Source organism: Heterodontus francisci, chromosome 9 (genome assembly GCF_036365525.1).
Source record: "Heterodontus francisci isolate sHetFra1 chromosome 9, sHetFra1.hap1, whole genome shotgun sequence".
NCBI lineage: Eukaryota > Metazoa > Chordata > Chondrichthyes > Heterodontiformes > Heterodontidae > Heterodontus > Heterodontus francisci.
Window position 1 is genome coordinate 38,602,391 of NC_090379.1, and position 21,353 is coordinate 38,623,743.

Genomic DNA, 21,353 nt, shown 5'->3' on the forward strand with positions numbered 1-21,353 from the left:
GGCTTAGCTTACCTTTAACTTTAAAAAGATTAAGATGCAGAAAATCAATGTGGTTGACTCCCGCCTTTGGTCTCTCAGATGCCAACAATTAAAATGTTTACATTTCTATCAACAAAACCCAATGAAAATCAGGTGATGAGACGTTTTCAAAATTCAACTGATGAGTTTTTTAAAAATTTCAAATTAGGATGAGGGAAGACCGTCTATTCTTTCTCAATTTCAAAAGCTTTATTCAGACAGAAAATTTTTATTTTTAAAAAACAGTGTATGAGACAAAAATGCCTAAATATATTGTATGCCCAAATTATGTACTGTAGCTTTTAGCTGGTGTTCAAATTATACTTATAAATTTCTAAGTACGGTTTTTGTTTGATATTAAAAAAAGCACTGAATAATTTGACTACCTTAAATTCTACAGATTTTTCCTGGGAAACTGTGCACATTCCACATCCTAAGACTGCAGGACCTACCTTCAGCTATTGGAAACACTGCTCTGGGCAAAAATGTCAAAGTCCATGACACCTCTCCGAAAAGCCTAGACAAGTTAAACACTTTTGAGTATTAAAAGGCACAAAAATAAATGTAATTACATTATTGTGAAATATATATTTTTATTTTGTTTATAACCTTATTTTGACATTAGAAAAGTTACAAAAAGTAACAATTTATTTTTCAAAAAGCAAGTCACGGTGATTTGATGGGCTCATCAACAAACTACGATGGTGAAATGTTGACCTGCTTTAAGAGAAATTCCCATTATAAAATGTTGAGATTAATATGAAATATTAATGTATGGGTTTTTCTTCGTTAAAGTGGGACACAGTAAATATGGTTAATGGTACAGGAAATACTGAATGCAAGATTTTTCATTACATATGCTAGCATATTTTGTGATTTTGTTCAAAGACAGATATTTCATATGTAGTCGTATTTCCAGGGGTACAGATTTATCAGCATTGGGGGCAGCCCTAATATTTGGAATTAGTGGGAAGCACAGGATGTGTCAGTATTAGGTTCCAAATCATAGGGTGCAACATTTAGGGGGGTGCACCCTGGGAATGCCAGGAACATGAGCCCAGGTCCTAGGATTACTTGGGAGTGATCCTAGGATCTCATCGTATTGAGGAGGGGAATATGAGAGAGTCTGGAAGCACAGGGAATACAGTCCAACATCCTGAGAACCAATGGGATTTCTGGGATCTAGGAATGGGAAATCTGTGGGGAGGTAGTGGTCGTAGGGTACAGAAGGTGGGGAGCGGGATTCGGAATATATGACTTATTTAGGAGGGAAGCAGAGTCCAACAGCATGACAGGGGATGGGGTCCAGGACATAAAAAAGGTCCCAATTTATCACTAGCCCTTTTCAAACCATTAGGCGCCACCACATACCCAGCCATTAGCCCATAACTGATATTGCATCATAAGGTATCCCTCCACCAATTTCCCCATATCTTCTTTATGTTCTTGCTTAAATCACTTGAATTTTTGGCTTAACAGTAAAACAAAGGCTAGGGATGCACAATAGCCTAATATGCATTCCTGGTGTGTGCTTGGCAAGCAGAAGCAGAAAATTTAGTGCACCATTAGTGAGATTGCCGACTTATACAACCTTTAAGTAGTCTATAAGGTAGCTTTTGTCTATTTATTAAAGGTATACTGTATACAGTTTCCAAATTAAAATGTTCAAGTACTACAGCATTTTTTTTTAAAACAGAACTTTCCAAGTAATAAACAAACATTAAAAAATCCATTCACAAAAGAATTGCAACAGTTAAACAAACCACACTCACAAATCCTATTGTTTTCCCATGTTGTTTGTCTGAGCAGTTCATTATAGAAAACAGCATTTGTTAATATACTTAACGAAATGTGAGGCTTGCCTGAAATAAAGCTTTGATAATTCTATCTCTAGTTTTGTTTTGGACAAATAAAGAAACTCTCAAAGGCTCACAGAATGAAGGGACCCACCCTTCTACTTTACAACTCCTGTTGATGCAGTGACTACATGCTGGGAAATTCTGCAAACTGTACATTTTCAGTTGTGGTTAAAAGTCATCACAAACAGCTGAGAGATAAGAAAAAGCCCGTCAAAGCCTGGATGGCTAGGTCTCGAGAATCTTTGAGATATGCTGAGACCTTGAAGTAAAAACCTTAATGAAGGTAATAAAAGAGAAGGTATTAAATGAGAGAATTTTGTGGGCAATTTTTATTGTTATTAAGTGTTTTTTGTTAAGAACATTACTTTGAACATTAGAAATTTCAGTTATTGAAGAAAAAGATATACCATGACAAACGTTTACATAGTTATCTTCAGCGTTAAATATTGATGTAAAAATAGTGATAAAGGAGTAAGGCAGATCATTTAAATCTAGCATAAATTTCATCCCCAGATATCTCGAATGATACCTTCGTATGTGCAAATTTATTACAGCTAATTGGCTCAATTAAACTATCATAAATGAAAAGGTAAGATAGAAATCAATCTATGGTAACGGCAGGGAGTAGGTAAACGTCCAATGAGGAATTAAGAGCATCAAAATTAATTAATGAAAGTTACCAAAATCTACTAATAAAAGTGTGAATAAATCAAATTACTATAACTAGTTTGTGAAAAAATGTTCGGATGCAATTTTACACTATACTGGTTTCTCTACCAAATTTAAGCACTTACAAATCCAAAATTTACCAGAAAATTGTTAAAATTATTTTGATTACTGTTTTCTATGTTTGAAAGGTCTGTAACAATGTTTACCAACCAAGGCGTGCACCAATGTGAGACACCCAAGTCTTGAATTTATATAGCCTCACTATTAGCGGAGGAAAGTCAAGTTAGCAGGCTACAGTTCCCATCATACACCTGTGGCGTCAACTTGTAGCACAATTCATCACGTTTGTAAGAATGACCTTTCTCTCTGCTGGTGTATCAATGCAAAATGATTAAGAATTAAAACCTCCATGGAAACCATTTTTTTGGCAGTGTAAATAATTTTTTTTTTATATATACAAAAACAGAGTATAGCATAAACTCTTCAAACTTTGCGGAGGTAATTTTCCTGAAAAAAATCTAGGAACAACATTTAAGGGGTAGTTTGTGTCATATTACATGCATGACAAATGAAACTTTAAAGCACACCAAATTTCAAATTACAAGACCTGCTATTTTGTAATGTATTTTGAGTAAACTTCTAAAAACAGAGAATGTAAAGCTTGAAAGTTCTGGAAGAACTACCATTTCTTCAAGTTTGTAGAAAGTTTCTGAAAATATTACAAACAAAGCATTTTACCAAACTGTTCTGCATATACACCAAGTACTGGCGCAGTTATATTTGGTCAAGAAAGAAAAATGCAAAGATTAAAACTAAAGTGTTAATTGTTTCTTCAATTTTACCATAAAAGGTCACATTCTAAAAAGATGTTTCAGCCAAATTATGCAGAGATTTATGCGAAAGTGGTATTTATGTATCAGCAGTGGGTAAGGAAACGTGGTTTACTTATTTTCCAGGAAGCAATCAAAAATCATCTCTGTGGAGATCTTTCACAGGAAATATAAGAGACGGGTGGGTTACAACAGTATACTCTTCCACATTATGAGTAACACCATAGGAGCTCTTCTAGTGTTACATAAGAAAACAAAATCCAACTTTACAAAACATTTAAGCCACATTTGTAAACCCATAATCAACATACAAGTCATATTGCACCTGATCTAAAGAGAACACTGAAAGAATGATATGGCGTAATTGTTGACTGTCATACAAAAGCACAAATGCATGCACTCACGTAATCTTCATGAAGTACAACCCTGTTTAATTCATTCTAGAATGCGTTCTGCTTAATTTATATATACAAAAATGTTTTACAGATTGTCCTTCATAGTCCCATGATTGAATATATTGTCCAATAAAGGAAGTGAACTTCCATTTATCAAACTCCTTTTCTCATAACTACTGAATCACTGAGTGGAGGTGAATACAGGTAGATCAGAGTTAGGACAGATTTATAAAAATGCACTGACACAAACTTTACAAGAAACAATATCACTGTGCAGGAATCCATCACTTTTACACTTCTTGTAAACTCAAGTCACTTAGCAGCAGTCTTCCAATTCATAGTTTATGTTTGAAGTGCTTTACTGCAGAATTATATTACACTGAAAGTCACACAAAAGCCAGTTATGTGCAAACTATCTCCAGTACTTTTATCAAAGTTATCAGTGCTAAACTACTCAAATTTAAACCCATTATGAACCAAAAGTAATTAAAATATAAGATTAGTTTGAACACAATTCGAATAGATGTCTGAACTACAATAAACTTACTTTGCTGTTAGCAATCACATAACTATGTTTTCAATGATTACTTGAGTCTGTTAATTAAACTATACAAACCAGACATTTTACTAAATGGATAGTTATATCTAACTCAACAGCTGTCGATTTAAAAATATAAACAGGATTGGTTTATTCCATATCATTACAACTTGTACTTTCATTACTTCCATAAACTGATAAAATATAAGCCTAACAAAAAATTTATCAGCTATTTCACACACTAATTCCAGCTCTAGAAGTATTAATTTTAACAAAAAAAGAACTCTCATTTGCACCAATTCAATCTTACTCCCTAAATTTCATGTTCACTCATCATTTTGTTTGCACACTCATTCCCTCCTACTAATGAAAAGTAAATGCCATCAACACTCTCATCACATTTTCATTGAACTAAAATACTTTCAGACTATAGCTTAAAACTGATTATGCACCGAGTATGAAGGATTCATAATGTTTGTCCTAATATGACGTTGTTGGTACAATAATGTTCATCGAAGGGCAGGAAATGGTTAAAAATTACTTAATTACTCTCCAATCCATACAACTGAAAATTTGCACCCAAATTTACACAGAAAGACTGCAATGATAGGTTTCACTTATTTCATATAAACACATTTTCTTCATAAATTTCTCACCATGTGACGTGTAATACCTATTCCAATATAGTGAAAACATATCAGATACCAAACCACAGGAATACATGTATTTCTCCTCTACATTTGGTGCTTTTGTGTACTTCACATGCTCCTTCCCTAACGGAGTTAGAGGAACTTTTCCTTCATATAAAACAATTCCACAACCAACTGTTTTGCTTGCAAAATCGCAGCATACAGTGAATAGGTTAAATCAGCCTAGAGCTTCTCAGGAAGTGAATGAGCACTTTGTAGACAAAGATATATTGTGCAATTGTCTGCACCATTAACATCCGTTGTTGTCTAAGCAGGTTCAGCATGGTAGTAATATCCAGAATCTGTGGGATAAGAGTCAAAATAAATTTACATGTTTTGCACTGATTTAATATAATGTATGAATTTAAACATATTACTACAGAATGAATTTTCTTTAAAAAATTGAACTAATCTTTACCAATTGATGAAGTGCAAAAGAATATTAATGACTACAGTTAAACAAAAGCAAATACAACCAAGGAAAGACCATTTGTGTGTAACCTTACACAGACCACATATAATCTAAAATAAAAGCAAAATACTGTGGATGCTGGAAATCTGAAATAAAAACAGCAAATGCTGGAAATACACAGCAAGTCTGGCAGCATCTGTGGAGAGAGAAAGAGTTAACATTTCAGGTCTATAACCTTGCATCAGACCCTCCTCCACCTGGCCGAACTTGCTTTCACATTGAACAAACTTCTCCTTCAACTCCACTCACTTCCTCCAAATAAAAGGTGTTGCTATGGGTACCCACATGCCTGTCTTTTTGTAGGGTATGTTGAACATTCCTTGTTCCAGTCGCACTTAGGCCCCCTCCCCCAACTCTTCATCCGGTACACTGATGACTGTATCGGTGCCATTTCCTGCTCTCGCCCCGAAATGGAAATTTGATCTTTGCTTCCAATTTCTACTCTCATCTCACCTTCATGTGGTCCATCTCCGACACATCCCTTCCCTGCCTCAACTTCTCCGTCTCCATTTCTGGGGATAGTCTGTCTACTAATATTCATTATAAGCTCACCGACTCCCACAGCTACCTCAACTACACTTCCTCACACCCTGCCTCCTGTAAGGACTCCATTCCATTCTCAGTTTCTCCATCTCTGTTGCATCTGTTCCGATAATGCAACCTTCCACAACAGCACTTTTGATAGGTCTTCCTTTTTCTTCAGGCGAGGATTCCACCCCCACCACTGTGGATGACAGGGCCCTTGACCGTGTTCGACCCATTTCCAGCACTTCTGCCCTCACTCCCTCCCCACCCTTCCAGAACCGCAACAGAGTTCCCCTTGTCCTCACTTTCCACTCCACCAGCCTCCACATCAAAAGGATCATCCTGTACCATTTCTGGCACCTCCAGCATGATGTCACCACCAAACACATCTTCCCCTCTCCCATCAGCATTCCAAAGGTACCATTCCCTCCGCGACACCCTGGTCCACTCCTTCATTACCCCTGACACATCGTCCCCTTCTACAGTACTTTCTCTTGCAATCGCAGGAGGTTTAACACCTGCCCTTTTACTTCCTGTATCATCCAAAGCCCCAAACACTCCTTTCAGGTGAAGCAGCAATTTACTTTTTTTTTTAAATTTAGTATACAGTATTTGCTGCTCACAATGCAATATCCTCCGCTCAGTTCACAAGCATGATCTCTAGCCTCCGGGTCGCTTGCCATTTTAATTTACCACCCTACTCTAACATCCATATTTCTGTCCTTGGCCTGTTGCAGTGTTCCAGTGAAGCTCAAAGCAAGCTCAAGGAACAGCACCTCATCTTCCAATCAGGCACTCTACAGCCCTCTAGACTCACCATGAATTCAGCAACTTCAGACCATTTTGATTTTTTTTTAAACCATGTGCCAGTCTTAACCTGGTTTTTCATGTTTTTACTTTCAGACAGAGCTGTTCATTATTCTGCCATTAGCATGCTCTCTGGATAAATGCTTTGTTTTTTTTTTACTGCAGTTACTACTACTCCCTTTGCCTTTTGTTCCATGACATCGTTGTCATTTAATCTCTCCTGCCCTATCATAGACTCTTCCCTTTTCTTCTTTATCTCCCCCACCCCCACCTTTACTTGCTCAAAGCCTATTACATTTCTAATTTTTGCCAGTTCTGATGAAAGGTCACAGACCTGAAATGTTAACTCTGTTTCTCTCTCCACAGATGCTGCCAGACATGCTGGGCATTTCCAGCACCTTGTTTTTATTCCACATATAATCTACCCTTGTATTTCATTACCCGAGGTAAAGTCTTACGGAACTTCTTCCTAATCCGCAAAGTGCAATATGAACAAAAAGCCCAATGCCCATTTTGGGCATGAGCTCTGGACACCTCTTTTGATGCATATACCAAGAGTGAGTGGCATACGTGCAGCTCAAAGTGCTGGCACTTGGCACCACCTCCCCCCACCCCCCATATTAGGTGCTCTGGTACCGGTTTTATGCCTGTAAAACAGGCGCAGTGTCATCAAATTTCTAAGCTGTGATGTTTTTGTCAATGCTGCTAGATAATGTGTAACAAATGAAGCTCTTGCACTCTGCACATGACTGAAAACTAGGTAGCGGCTCTAAGATGCCTGCGGTTGACACCGTGGACACAATATTATGTGACTAATTGATAAAATTGAGCAACACCTAACTGTACATGAAAGCTCCTTAATCAACCCTTAGAAATCCCAATGTATCCCATTCAGGAAAAAAGAATCACAGTTCCAGGTGTCCAAAACATGCAGCAGCTATTGCATATCATGAAAACAGATCAAAAACGTGAATGTCAGCTATTAATTTACTATTAACAGGCACGTTCAAAACTATATGCACAGATAAGCAAATGGAAGCATGAGATTGTTCAAGAAATAATGCACTTTTAAACTCACAGTAGCACACGAGTAAAGAATGTTGGAAAACGAAGCATGGGGTGATGAAGCAAATGACAGAATTTCAAAAAAAAATCCTAATCTTCCCTTATACAATGGAGTTGAAGAACCAGCTACCCGCAATGCCAAATCATTGTGCAACAAAAACAGTAAACGGAGTGGAGATGCCCAGACAAAAACAAAAACAGTTCTGAAGAAAGGTCACAGACCTGAAACGTTAACTCTTTTTTTTCCTCCACAGATGCTGCCTGTATTTCCAGCATTTTCTGCTTTTGTTTCAGATTTCCAGCATCTGCAGTATTTTGCTTTTGTGGAGATACCCAGAACCTGATACACTCCAGATGTTATTCTCCAACCCCACCAGTGGCCAAACACCCCCATTTCACACATCAGAGTACAAGTGAGCCTCCATTCCTGATCCACCTCACTCTGCAGGGATCAGGTAACCACCCCACCCCCAGAGCAAGAGATTGCTCATTTAGCCCCAATTCTACTGATCAAACATCACAGCCAGCCTCAACCACTGCCAGAGCTTGGGTACCCAACATTAACAACCCCCTCATCCCAATCCCTTTGGTCTGAGATCCTGACCACATACAACGTCTAACCCACTGAGCAGACTTTGCATGGTATGCTGCTTCTCAAGTGCCAGGGGTCAGGACATAAACAGCAAATTCAAAAGGTTCTGGAAAAGGAGAGCAAGTAGTCAATGGTCAAGGCTCACACAGGAACCAATCACAGATAGGAGTAAGTCTGAGGTTCTGCAAAGGAATTTCAAGGAATTACATTCTTGTTTAGGAAGCAGAACCTCAAAAGATAGTAATCTCTGGGATATGTCTTTTAGGAAAGGAGATCTGATGTCCTTACCTGGTCTGGCCTACATGTGACTTGAGACCCATATCAAGGGGTTGACTCTTAAGTGCCCTCTGAAATGGCCTAGAAAGCCATTCAGTTGTACAATACTGCTACAAAAAAGTAGAAAAGGAAAAAAACCGGATGGAACATCTGGCATGAATGTAGGCACTGGGAACGACAAACCTAGACCTGTGGACCCTGCAAAGTCCTCCTAACATCTGGGGGCTTGTGCCAAAATTGGGAGAGCTGTCCCACAGACAAGTCAAGCAACAGCCTGCCATAGTCATACTCACAGAAACATACCTTACATCCAATGCTCTAGACATCGCCATCACCACCCCTGGGTATGTCTTGTCCAACCGGCAGGACGGACCAACCAGAGGTGGCAGTACAGTGATATACAGTCAAGAGGGAGTTGCCCTGGGAGTCCTCAACATTGACTGCGGACCCCATGAAGTCTCACTGCATCAGGTCAAACATGGGCAAGGAAACCACCTGCTGATTACCACCTACTGCCCTCCCTCAGTTGATGAATCAGTACTCTTCCATGTTGAACACTACCTGGAATAAGCACTGAGGGTGGCCAGGGCAAAGAACGTATTCTGGGTGGGAGACTTCAATGCTCATCACCAAAAGTAGGTTGGTAGCACCACTGCTGACTGAGCGGGCCGAGTCCTAAAGAACAGATCTGCAAGACTAGGGCTGCAGCAGTTAGTGAGAGAACCTAGAGGGAAAAATCTACTTGGCCTTGTCCTCACAAATCTACCTGCTGCAGATGCATCTGTCCACGACAGTATTTGGTAGCAGTGACTACTGCACAGTCCTTATGAAAACGAAGTCCTGTCTTCACAATGAGGATACCCTCCATCGTGTTGTGTGGCACCACCACTGTGCTAAATGGGATACATTCAGAACAGATCTAGCAGCTCAAAACTGAGAATTGATGAGGTGCTGTGGGCCATCAGCAGCAGCAAAATTGTATTCAAACAATCTGTAACCTCATGGCGCAGCATATCCCTCATTCTACCATTACCATAAAGGCAGGTTCAATGATGATTGCAGGAGTTTGCCAGGAACAGCACCAGGCATACCTAAAAATGAGGTGCCAACCCAATGCAGCTACAACACAGGGCTACTTGCATGCCAAACAGCAGAAGCAGCATGCAAAAGACAGAGTTAAGCGACCCCACATCCAACAGATCTGATCAAAGCTCTGCAGTCCTGCCACTTCCATTCGCGAATGGTGGTGGACAATTAAACAACTGACAGGAAAAGGAAGCTCCACAAATATCCCCACCATCAACGATGGGGGAGCCCAGCACATCAGTGCAAAATAAAAGGTTGAACATAGGAGCAAGGGTAGGCCATTCAACCCATCGAGCCTGCTCTGCCATTCAAGCATTTGCAACCATCTTCAGCCAGAAGTGCCGAGTGGATGATCCACCTTGGCCACCCCGAGATCCCCAGCATTACAGATGCCAGTCTTCAGCCAATCCGATTCACTCCATGTGATAGCAAGAAGCTGCTGAAAGCACTGGATACTGCAAAGACTACGGGTCCTGACAACATCCCAGTTGTAGTACTGAAGACTTGTGCTGCAGAACTAGCTGCACCCCTAGCCAAGCTGTTCCAGTACAGCTACAACACTGGCATCTACCAAAGGATGTAGAAAATTGCCCAGGTATGTCCTATCCACAAAAAGTAGGACAAATCCAATCCGGCCAATTACCACCCCATCAGTCTATTCTCAATCATCAGCAAAGCGATGGAAGGTGTTCTCAACAGTGCTATCAAGCACCACTTAAACAGCAATAACTTGCTCACCAATGCTCAGTTTGGGTTCCGCCAGGGCCACTCGGCTCCTGACTATTACAACCTTGGTCCAAACATGGACAAAAAAAGAGCTGAACTCAAGAGGGGAGGAGAGTGTGATTGCCGTGGCTATCAAGGTAGCATTTGACCGAGTGTGGCATCGAGGAGTCCTAGCAAAACTGAAGTCAATGCGAATCAAGGGGAAAACTCTCAACTGGTTCCAGTCAAACCTAATACAAAGGAAGCTGGTTGTCATTGTTGGAGACCAATCATCTCAGCCCCAGGACATTGCTGCAGGAGTTCCTCAGGGTAGTGTTCTAGGCCCAACCATTTTCAGCTGTTTCCTCAATGACCTTCCCTTCATCAGAAGGTCAGAAGTGGGGATGTTTGCTGATGACTGTACAATGTTCGGTACCATTCACAACTCCTCAGATACTAAAGCAGTCTGTCCACATGTAGCAAGACCTGGACAACATTCACGCTTGGGCTGATAAGTGGCAAGTAACATTCATGCCACAAAAGTGCCATGCAATGACGATCTCCAATAACAGAGAATTTAACCATCTCCCCTTGACATTCAACAGTATTACTATCACTTCCTCCACCACTGACGCACAGTGGCAGCAGTGTATACCATCTACAAGATGCACTGCAGCAATGCACCAAGGCTTCTTCGACAGCACCTGCCAAACCAGCGACCTCTTCCACCTAGAAGAACAAGGACAGCAGACACGTGGGAACACCGCCACCTGCAAACTCCCCAAGTCATACACTATCCTGCCTTGGAAAGATATAGTCATTCCTTCACTGTCGCTGGTTCAAAATCCTGAAACTCCCTCCCTAACAGCACTGTGGGTGCACCCACAGCAAATGGACTGCAGTGGTTCAAGAAGACAGCTCACCACAACCTTCTCGAGGGTAATTAGGGATGGGCAACAAAAGCTGGCCTCGTCAGCGATGCTCACGCACATAAACAAATAAAAAAAATTCCTAGAGCCACACGTTGCACTCGACATAGAAAGATTAGGATTGTCAAGACATGACTGGTTTAATGGTGCAGAAGGGAGAGTTTCAGATTCATGGGACACTGGTGCCATATTTGGAGGCAGGGAAGGCTGTACAGATAGGATGTCCTTCACCTAAACTGGAGAACCTACGAACTTACAGAAGGAGTAAATAAGGTAGTAGAGAAAGATTTCAACTAGTTAAGGGGTTGTGAAGGGAAATTAGCACAGTAGGCTAGAAAATGAGAAAAATAGCAGCAGGAAATATGGGTAAGTATGAACAGTTACCCAAATAAGGGTTCCACACATGAATACGTGGAGCATAAGGAATAAAACGAGCAAGTTAAAAGCACAAATTTGGTTTGAGTATAATGTAGTATCCATTAACATGTACTTGGTTACAAGTTAAACATGATTGGGAGCTAAATATTCCAGGCTGTAGGATTTTTTAGAAAGGACACGGAAATACAGAAAGGAGTGGGGGTGGCTGCAATATTGATGTGACACAATTACCACAATAGGAAGAAGGGATTTCACCAAGGGTTCTCAGATAGTGGAAACACTATGGGCAGAGTTAAGGATCAGCAAAAGATGCAATACACTGGCAGTTGTCTAGAATGGATGCACATACAAATTCAGAGATCAGTGAAACATGTTGCAAAAACAATGTGACTATAATGGGAGATAACAGGAGATTTTAATTTTCACCTAGACTGGGAGAAGCCGAGCTCAATTTGTAAAAATGAATTTTTAGCATGTGTTTGGGGCATTTCCAGATCAATATGCTCTAGAACCGACAAGGGAACTGGCCATGTTATATGTAGGATGAGCAACAAATGAGAATTAGTTAACAATCTGATGGTAAGGCAGTATCTCACAAATGGTCATTATAATATGATAGAATCTGATGTGATGTTTGAAAGTAAGGAGAGTTATAAACCAAAGTAAAGCAAACTTCGAAGGGATGAGACATAAACTGACTGCAGTAAACTGGGCTGAACTGTTGATGGGTAAATCTACAGACTAACAGTACTTGTGTAGTTAAGCAACTATGGTAAACAAATGAGGTATAGACAATAGCAAGCTAAAAAAGGCTTGAATAAATGCAAGGAAAAGTGGAATCCAGCAGAGAGCGATAAAAAGCAACAAAGGGATATAAATACAAAGAAGGAAGTGTGAAAAAAAATTGCAAGGGATATTAAATACATTAAGAGTAATAAAGCGAAAATGTGGTTTCAAAGAAGACAGAAGCAGGCAAGACTATTATGGACAATAAGGAAATGACAGACTTGTTGAATGAATACTTTGTATCTATTTTCACCATAAAGGATGAGCGCAAAATACTAGCGGTTCCAAAGGGAACGTAAATTAAGTCAAGGGGAGGAACTTAATGGATTTAAACGGTTTAAAAATGGTAACAGATAACATAATGGGGTTTATGAACAAATCTCCAGGACATGATGGTTTCCACCCCCAGGGTATTAGAAAAAAAAAATAGGTAAGGAAACTGCAGATGATTGGTCATAATTTTACCAAGCTCTCCAGGTTAAGGAATTATGCCTTTGGATTTGAAAATTGCAAATACCACTACTATTTAATAAGGGAGAAAGCAAGTAACCATAGCGCTGTTGGCTATATCAGTTGAGAGGAAGTTACTTGCATTTATCAAACAGACTGAGCAGAAGGACAAGTTAAATAAAAAAAGGATAATCTTACTGCATTGTGTTCCAGGCAGCCAATCATAATTTCTGATAAAATGACAACGCCTGTCCTTCCAACACCAGCACTGCAGTGTATAAGTAAAGGTGCATCAGGGTTTTTACTGTCTGCTGTACTATTAGTATGACGACGCACTGACTCAATTTCATCCAAATAAGCTGTAAAGGCAATAAAAAAGAAAGGAAGGTTAACAAGCATTATTTACGCAAGTGGGACAAAATGTTTCAGCATAAACATAGTGGTTTTTAACCTAAAATGGACAACAAAGCTCTGTGCGCGTCCTTGCTAGACACATCCAGAGAGAACAGCACCCTTAATATGTACAGACCAACAGGCCCATTCCTTCTGGATGTGTGATGGCAGATCTGTCATTGGCCAGCATCTCAATGAATTGCTTACAGTCCCCCCACCATTGTTCCAGTAGAAGGCTGAGGCACGGTCTAAATGTTCCGGGTTACAGTTGTACTTAACATTGGTTAGGCCGCATTTGGAGTACTGTGTGCAGTTCTGGTCGCCGCACTACAGGAAAGATGTGATTAAGCTAGAGAGGGTGCAGAAAAGATTCACAAAGATGTAGCCTGGTATGGAGGGCTTGAGTTATAAAGAGAGATTGGATAGGCTGGGTCTGTTTTCCCTGGAGCGAAGGAGGCTGAGAGGGGACATGATAGAGGTATATAAAATGTTGAGAGGCATAGATAGGGTAGATAGCCAGAGTCTGTTTCCCATGGTAGGGGTGACTAAAACTATAGGGCATAGATTTAAAGTGAGGGGGAGGAGGTTAAAAGGGGATGAAAGGGGTAAATTTTTCACACAAAGAATAGTGGGTATCTGGAATGAGCTGTCAGAGGAGGTGGAAGAGGCAGGAACAGTAGCAACATTTAAGAGGCATCTGGACAGGTACTTGAATGAGCAAGGCATAGAAGGATAAAGAATTAATGCAGGCAGGTGGGATTAGTATAGATAAGCATTATGGTCAGCATGGACACGGTGGGCCGAAGGGCCTGTTTCTATGCTGCATGATTCTAAGTGCGGTCAATCAGAATGAAATAAAACTTACATCGGAATCCTTTGATATCTTCTGGACAGCCATTTTCTGGCCAGTCTGTATACTGTAAGTGCCATACTGTCCTCTCTTGCCCATTCAACAGATGTTTAATTTTTAACCCTGTGGTTGCATAACAACCCGAATCAGTTCGAAATCGTGTGGTTATTTTGAATCTTCCATACGTGACAGAATTATTCCTGGAGCCTAATCGAGGCCAATACCGGAAACTCTTCTCTCTCCCTCCCTCCTGTAACATAATTACAATATAAAAGGACTTGAATAACACTGAAAAACATCCAATTTTGTTCTTTGGATGGATACTCCCAATAACTGCATTGTGAACACAATTTGGAAATAAGTTTACATAACCATTTAAATAAAATTCTATTTAAGTACTAAAGATGCACAAATTTCCTAACAACTTTTGAAATTTAAAACAAGGATTAGATAATTTGTGAGGAGAAATACTGGAAAGAGAATACTTCCGAACCACCTAAATGTCACACTGAAGTAACACCTCTACATTTGCACTATAATTATCTATACGAAGTAAATAGCTGTAGACAGGTCCCTAGACTAATTAAGGTTGGCAGGTGGGCTCTTGAAGCTCTGGAGAGCTCTGAGAGCATCATGAGTCTGTAATACAGGGCAAGTAACAGAGAGGCACTTTAACATGGAGGTATCCTCTCAGCACTTTTTAAAACTTAAAGTAAAAAATGGTTTACAGCCAGGCCACCAAAATGGGAGGGTGAACCCATCTATAGGGTAGCATGTGGCTGCTCTCTCACCCAAGCCAGCAGGGAGGTCCTCTAGATCTCTGATAAAAGGTCACAGACCTGAAACATGAACTCTGCTTCTCTCTCCACAGATGCTACCAGACTTGAGTATTTCCAGCACTTTTGGTTTTTAATTTCAGATTTCCAGCATCTGTAGTATTTTGCTTTTATTTGAGGACCTCTAGAATTGCTTGGAATGCTGGTGCCCCTGCCTGGTGCCTGCCTCAAGTACCTAAACTATCCCCCACCGGCACGGAAACTGGAAGCCAACTGGAAAATTCCAGTCGGCCTTCTTTAATTGAATTTAACAAGGTTATTAATGAGCCCTGCCGGGCCTGACATTTTCAGGGCCTGTCCACCTCAGTTCCTGCCCTAAGCAGGGCCTGAAAATCCAGCCCATATCATCAGCACTATATCTTTTGTGACCGTGTCCAATAAAAGTATGCATATATATATTTCAGGACCAAAATTCTTGAGCCCTTTTGACAGTCCTGGAGCTCAAGTCAAGTGGAGGTATCTTGACTGAGGTACGAATTCTGGCAGGACCCAGGCTTCCACTTATTCAGGATGGCTAGTTCTATTACTGTAGCGGTGTTTCCTATTAAATGAAATTCAAATAGTGCCAGAAAATGCAGATATTAACTATAGAGCCACAGGGCATAAACAACTCAAGAAATACCTCTTCTATGGTAACCATGGCAATAATGGCAACATCTTGCTCCCACACCATTTGCCAAAAATCAAGGCAAGTGGTCTGGAGTGGTCCTTGTGTGGCAATGTAATTCCATTCCTTGCCTTCAACTGTCACCTGAAGTGAAAAGATGCAAGTTATTGGACAATCATCGGAAAGTTGACAAATTTATTGTAAATTTGTAAAGAACTTTGGCAAAGTTCAGACTTTTAAGTACTTAAACTCAACAGAATCTGCAGAAATGCCACACCTGCAGCTTTTCACAAACCCAAACAATTACAAAAGAAATACTATGTATAAAACTAATTTAAAAACTGTGGTAGCTACCTTTATATTAGATGCATTTATGTAACCAGTATTGTTCTCTTTTGTAGGCACTAGCTCCACCCTGTTATCATCATAGGGAACAACATCTGGGAATCGATTTCTTTCTGCATTTTCAGGTAGCAATGCTATGCTACACGCTGCTCTTGAACTTTTTTTTGGAACGCTTTCATATTCTGTAAACACCATTTTCTGTTCCAGACGCTGCTCCAAGATTTTGCACTAAAAATGCAAAAAGCATTTACAACAGCCATTTTATTTTAAAATGAAACTGAAACATTGAGGCAGTAAACAGATTTTCAAAGTACATTTCGCCATTAAGACTCCTTTTTCATAAGTGTTTTTATAATTGGTTTGCAATAATTTTTGCCCTTGCTAATTTTCTTCCTTCCCCAACCAGATTACCAGCATATACTTAATACCCTCATATTTGTTTTCACTTCGTTTTGTAAACAGTTACAGAAACCAATGAGGAGTTAAGTTAATACAGACCTTTAAAATGACATGGAAGCTCAAGCTGGCTAAAATAATGACAATACTATTGGCTAATTCAGGTCTCTTTCTAAGGCACAGCAATTTAATCAACCTATTTCATCCCAGCTAGCTCATCAGCATTTGTTTCTTATATTCAGTTTAAAAATTCAGTTCTCGATTTAGTCCAAGACAGCACTCTATCATATTGGCATAAGGTGCAGCTTCAAATATCAGTTACAGCAAGTTTTACATTAATTTTACTGCAAATAAATACCATTTTATGGAACTTTCAGTTTAGTGTAACTTGTATTTTGAATTCTACAAAAGTGATCTTTAGTGAGGACATTTTTACAGCACAAATTAGAAACCAGGTGCATTCAAAACTTCTTTTTGGTGCACTAAACGATTCAATCACCAAAAGCTGAGGCATGGTTCTCACTAAGTTACAAATGTAATAATTGAAGAACGCATTTTCTGTTGAGTTATTAGAAGATCCTCTCCCTAAAATACATCTTCCCCTTAAATCCTTGAGATTAAAATGTTAATCCAAAAAGCTTTTACATAACAACTTGAAACTCAATAATTAAGTAAGTACACCATGAAATTAATCAAAGAAGGCTACCTGATGGCTCACTGACAAGTGTGGTAACCATTTAAGGCCAGAAAAAGCTTGGTACTAACAAGTAGTTAGTTAATCACTGCTGAAGTGGGAGTAGATGCACAGTATGGCTCCCATACACCTGGAAGGGGAATGGGGGGGGGGGGAAAAAAAGAGAGAGGTGGGTGGAAGCAGTAACCCCTGAAGGTGTATTTACACAGATGGCAGGTAAGGGATTAGGCTCAACTACGGCCACCACACCCAGTTGGCACTCCATATATAGGTTCTGACAAAAAGTAGACACCTGGACAAGGCACTGAAATCTAATGGCACTAGGATTCAATACGGAAAACTGTTGTCACCCATTGACTTGAATCCCAATGCAAGCCATTTCCTTTATGAGGGAAGGAAGAAAAAGGACAAATATCAGGGAAAGACAATTTTTCAAAACAGGGTGTAATAAGCCTAGCAATTACAGGTCAGTCAGTTTAACTTCGGTGGTGAGGAAACGTCTAGAAAAAATAATCAAGACAAAAATCAATAGTCACTTGGACAAATGCGACTTAATTAAGGAAAGTCAGCATGGATTTCTTAAGGGAAAATCATGTTTAACTAACTTGCTGGAGTGTTTTTGAGGTGGTAACAGAGAGGGTTGATGAGGGCAATGCAGTTGATGTGGTGTACATGGGCTTTCAAAAGACATTTGATACAGTGCCACACAACATACTTGAGCAAACTTATAGCTCATGGAAGAAAAGGGATGGTAGAATGGATATGGAATTGACTGAGTGACAGGAAACAAGGAGCAATGGTTAATGGATGTTTTTTGGGCTGGAGGAAGGCTTGCAGTGGAGTTCCCCAGGGGTCAATGTTGGGACCCTTGCTTTTCCTGATACAGATTAATGACCTAGACCTTGGTGTACAGGGCACAATTTCAAAGTTTGCAGATGTTATGAAACTTGGAAGCACTGAACTGTGAGGTGGATAGTGTAGAACTTCAACAGGACATAGAAAAGTTGGTGGTATGGGCAGACAGGGGGCAGATGATGTTCAATGCCGAGAAATGCGAAGTGATTCATTTTGGTAGGAAGTTGTTGGAGAGACAGTATAAAATAAAGGGTACAATTCTAAAGGGGTGCAGGAGCAGAGGGACCTGGGTGTATATGTGCATAAGCCACTGAAGGTAGCAGAACAGGTCGAGAGTGTGGTTAATAAAGCTGTGAGGATTTGAAGATGATCCTCAGTGCATCTGCTATTTTTCCCCCTTTAAGCCTTTTGCACTAAGGCTATCCCAGTTGATATTGGGGAAGTTGAAATCCCCTATTATTTTCACACTTCTGAGATTTGCCTACATATCTGCTTTGCATTCTATACCTCAGCCAATAAAGGAAAGCATTCCATATGCCTTCACCACCACTATCTACCTGTCCTGCCTTCAGGGACCTGTGGACATGCACCCCAAGGTCTCTCACTTCCTCTACCTCTCTCAATATCCTCCCGTTTATTGTGCATTCCCTCGTTTTGTTTGCCCTCCCCAAATGCATTACCTCACACTTCTCGGGATTCAATTCCATTTGCCACTTTTCCGCTCATTCAACCAAACCTTGATATCATTCTGGAGTCTATAGCTATCCTCTTCACTATCAAATACAAGGCCAATTTTTGTGTCATCAACAAATTTCCCAATCATGCCTCCCACATTTAAGTCCAAATCATTAATATCTTCTTCTTCAATCATGCCTCCCACATTTAAGTCCAAATCATTAATATATACCTCAAACTTCAAGGGACCCAACACTGAGCCCTGTAGAATGCCACTGGAAGCAGCTTTCCATTCACAAAAACATCTGGCGACTGCTACCCTTTGTTTCCTGATACTGAGCCAATTTTGGATCCAACCTGCCATATTCCCCTGTATCCCATAAGCTTTCATTTTACTGACCAGTATGCCATGCGGACTTTGTCAAATGCCTCACTAAAATCCATGTAGACCACATCCACTGCACTACCCTCATCAATCCTCCTTGTCACTTCCTCAAAAAACTCAATCAAGTTAGTAAGACATGACTTTCCCCAAACAAATCCATGCTGACTATCCCTGATTAATCCGTGCCTAAGTGAAAGTGTATCCTGTCCCTCAGAATTGATTTTAATAATTTATCCACCACCGAGGTCAGACTGACCGGCCTATAATTATTTGGCCTATTCCTTGCACCCTTCTTAAACAATGGTATAGCGTTCGCAGACTTCTGATCCTCTGGCATCTCGCCCGTATCCAGTGAGGATTTGAAGATGATCCTCAGCGCATCCGCTATTTCCTCCCTGGTTTCCTTTAACAAACTGGGATGCAATCCATCTGGCCCTAGCGATTTATCCACTTTCAAGGATGTCAGACCCTCTAGTACTTCCTCTTTCATTATGCTTTTCGTATCTAATATTTCACACTCCTCTTTTACTACAATGTCTGCATCATCCCTCTCCTTTGTGAAGACAGAGACAAAGTACTCATTAAGAACCCTGCCCGCATCAACTGCATCCACACCCAAGTTCCCTTATAAATCTCTGATAGGCCCTACCCTTTCCTTAGTTACAGGCACAGATGTAAAATATTTGGCAAGAGAAGCAAAAGTGAGGTGAGGAAAAACTTTTTCATGCAGAAAGTGGTTAAGCTTTGGAATACACTGCTGAGTGTGCGGTGGTGGCAGGTACAATCGAAGCATTCAAAAGGGAATTAGACGGTTATATGAAAAGGGCGAATGTGCAGAATTACGGGGAGAAAGCAGGAGAATGGAATTGAGTAAATTGCTCTTTTGGAGAACTGGTGCAGACACGATAGTTTAGAAGGAGGCCATTCAGCCTAACAATTCGGAGATTGTGAAATACTTTATTAGCAGATATTTCTGATACTATATTTGTATTTTTACAATGAAAGTGTAAGTATTTAAAACTTCTTCCTCTTGCACACTTCAGAATTTTTATCCTCCAATTTTCTCTCATTCCCCCTTCTCTCCCAAAGCTGGATCATACTGAGTTACCATTTCATGGGGATTGGTGAGCCTCCAGTGCCTCATTTAGTTGGCAATACTATCAAGTTACAAAGGACATGAGTAAACTATAGGCACACATTTCAATTCTGTTTCATCCAATTGTCCATCCACAGATGCACAGTTCCAATAGGGAATCCTGGATTGTTAAGAACTAGGAACTCAGGGCAAATTTCCCTGCAGAAATGTCAAGGTCAATCATACTACTGTTGCTCACACAAAGACCGGGAATTTGTTGAGCTCTTGATGTGGGCTCTGTGGCGGTTGTGGGGAGGGGGGGGGGGGGGGACCAGAAAATCGTACTGACAGCAGACCGCCACAGAGCCAGACGCCAGGATTGCCAAGCCCCATCTTCCTGGCAGCGATCTCCATGTCGGCTTGCCCTGCTTCTCAGCAACCAGACACAACTTTATTTCAATATTTAAAGGACATGAATAAATTCACACACTATTCCTCATGATCTTACCGGCTGTCTGCTATCTTCCATGCGATGGCCAGCACTCACTCGCCTTCACTTTCCCATCCAGGGAAAGCTGATGCCAACAAGGTAGGGAAGGGGGGGGAAACTTGGGACTGAGTGAAATTTGTTGGGGGGGGGGGGGGGGGTGTCAATTCTGCATTTCTAGTGTGGGGTGAGGGGTAAGGGGGCGACCTCTGCACTTTGTAGTTGAGGGGGGAGGGGTAAGGGGAGGAAGAGGAGGTCAACTATTAAATTTAAGTTTTTTGGGGGGGGAGAAACAGGGCTACGATTGATTTTCTTTGTATTAGTTGGGGGGTGGGTGGGTCACACATTTATGTACAGTGTAGTAGCGGGGGGGGGGGGTGGGGGCTTTGGTGTTGGAGGTTCCGGGGTTGAACTCTGTACAGGTGTGGCAGCCCTTTAAAAATGGCAGCAGCGCCTGGGCAGAGGCAGCCGATGCCGTTACCGGTGTTGCAGAGCCCGCCCCGCCATTGATTTGTGGAGGGGTGGGGGGGGGGGGAACCACGCTCCAGATCGCGGTGGCGCACGGCCCATGTATGTGGGCCACCATTTTTTTTTGGCCTGCTGCCGCTCCCAGCTGTGTGAGAATAGAAGTCAGCCCAAAATCTCAGTATTATACAACATTGTACAATTACTCCTTTACTAATATC

The 21,353-nt window shown here is 40.8% G+C and overlaps 1 protein-coding gene across 3 annotated transcripts in view; it reads right to left on the reverse strand.

Moving 5' to 3' along the window:
* Positions 1 to 3,786: 3,786 nt before the first annotated feature.
* The window catches only part of ptpn21 (protein tyrosine phosphatase non-receptor type 21), a 114,183-nt gene continuing 96,616 nt past the window's right edge, over positions 3,787 to 21,353 (reverse strand). For all 3 annotated transcript variants that reach the window (XM_068038843.1, XM_068038846.1, XM_068038844.1), the window contains exons 15-19: positions 16,110 to 16,328; positions 15,771 to 15,899; positions 14,328 to 14,562; positions 13,268 to 13,428; positions 3,787 to 5,300 (exon numbers count right to left, since the gene is read on the reverse strand). In XM_068038843.1, the coding sequence (XP_067894944.1) occupies positions 5,172 to 5,300; positions 13,268 to 13,428; positions 14,328 to 14,562; positions 15,771 to 15,899; positions 16,110 to 16,328 (873 nt within the window). In that variant the 3' untranslated portion in view covers positions 3,787 to 5,171. The remainder of the gene's footprint in view (positions 5,301 to 13,267; positions 13,429 to 14,327; positions 14,563 to 15,770; positions 15,900 to 16,109; positions 16,329 to 21,353) is intronic.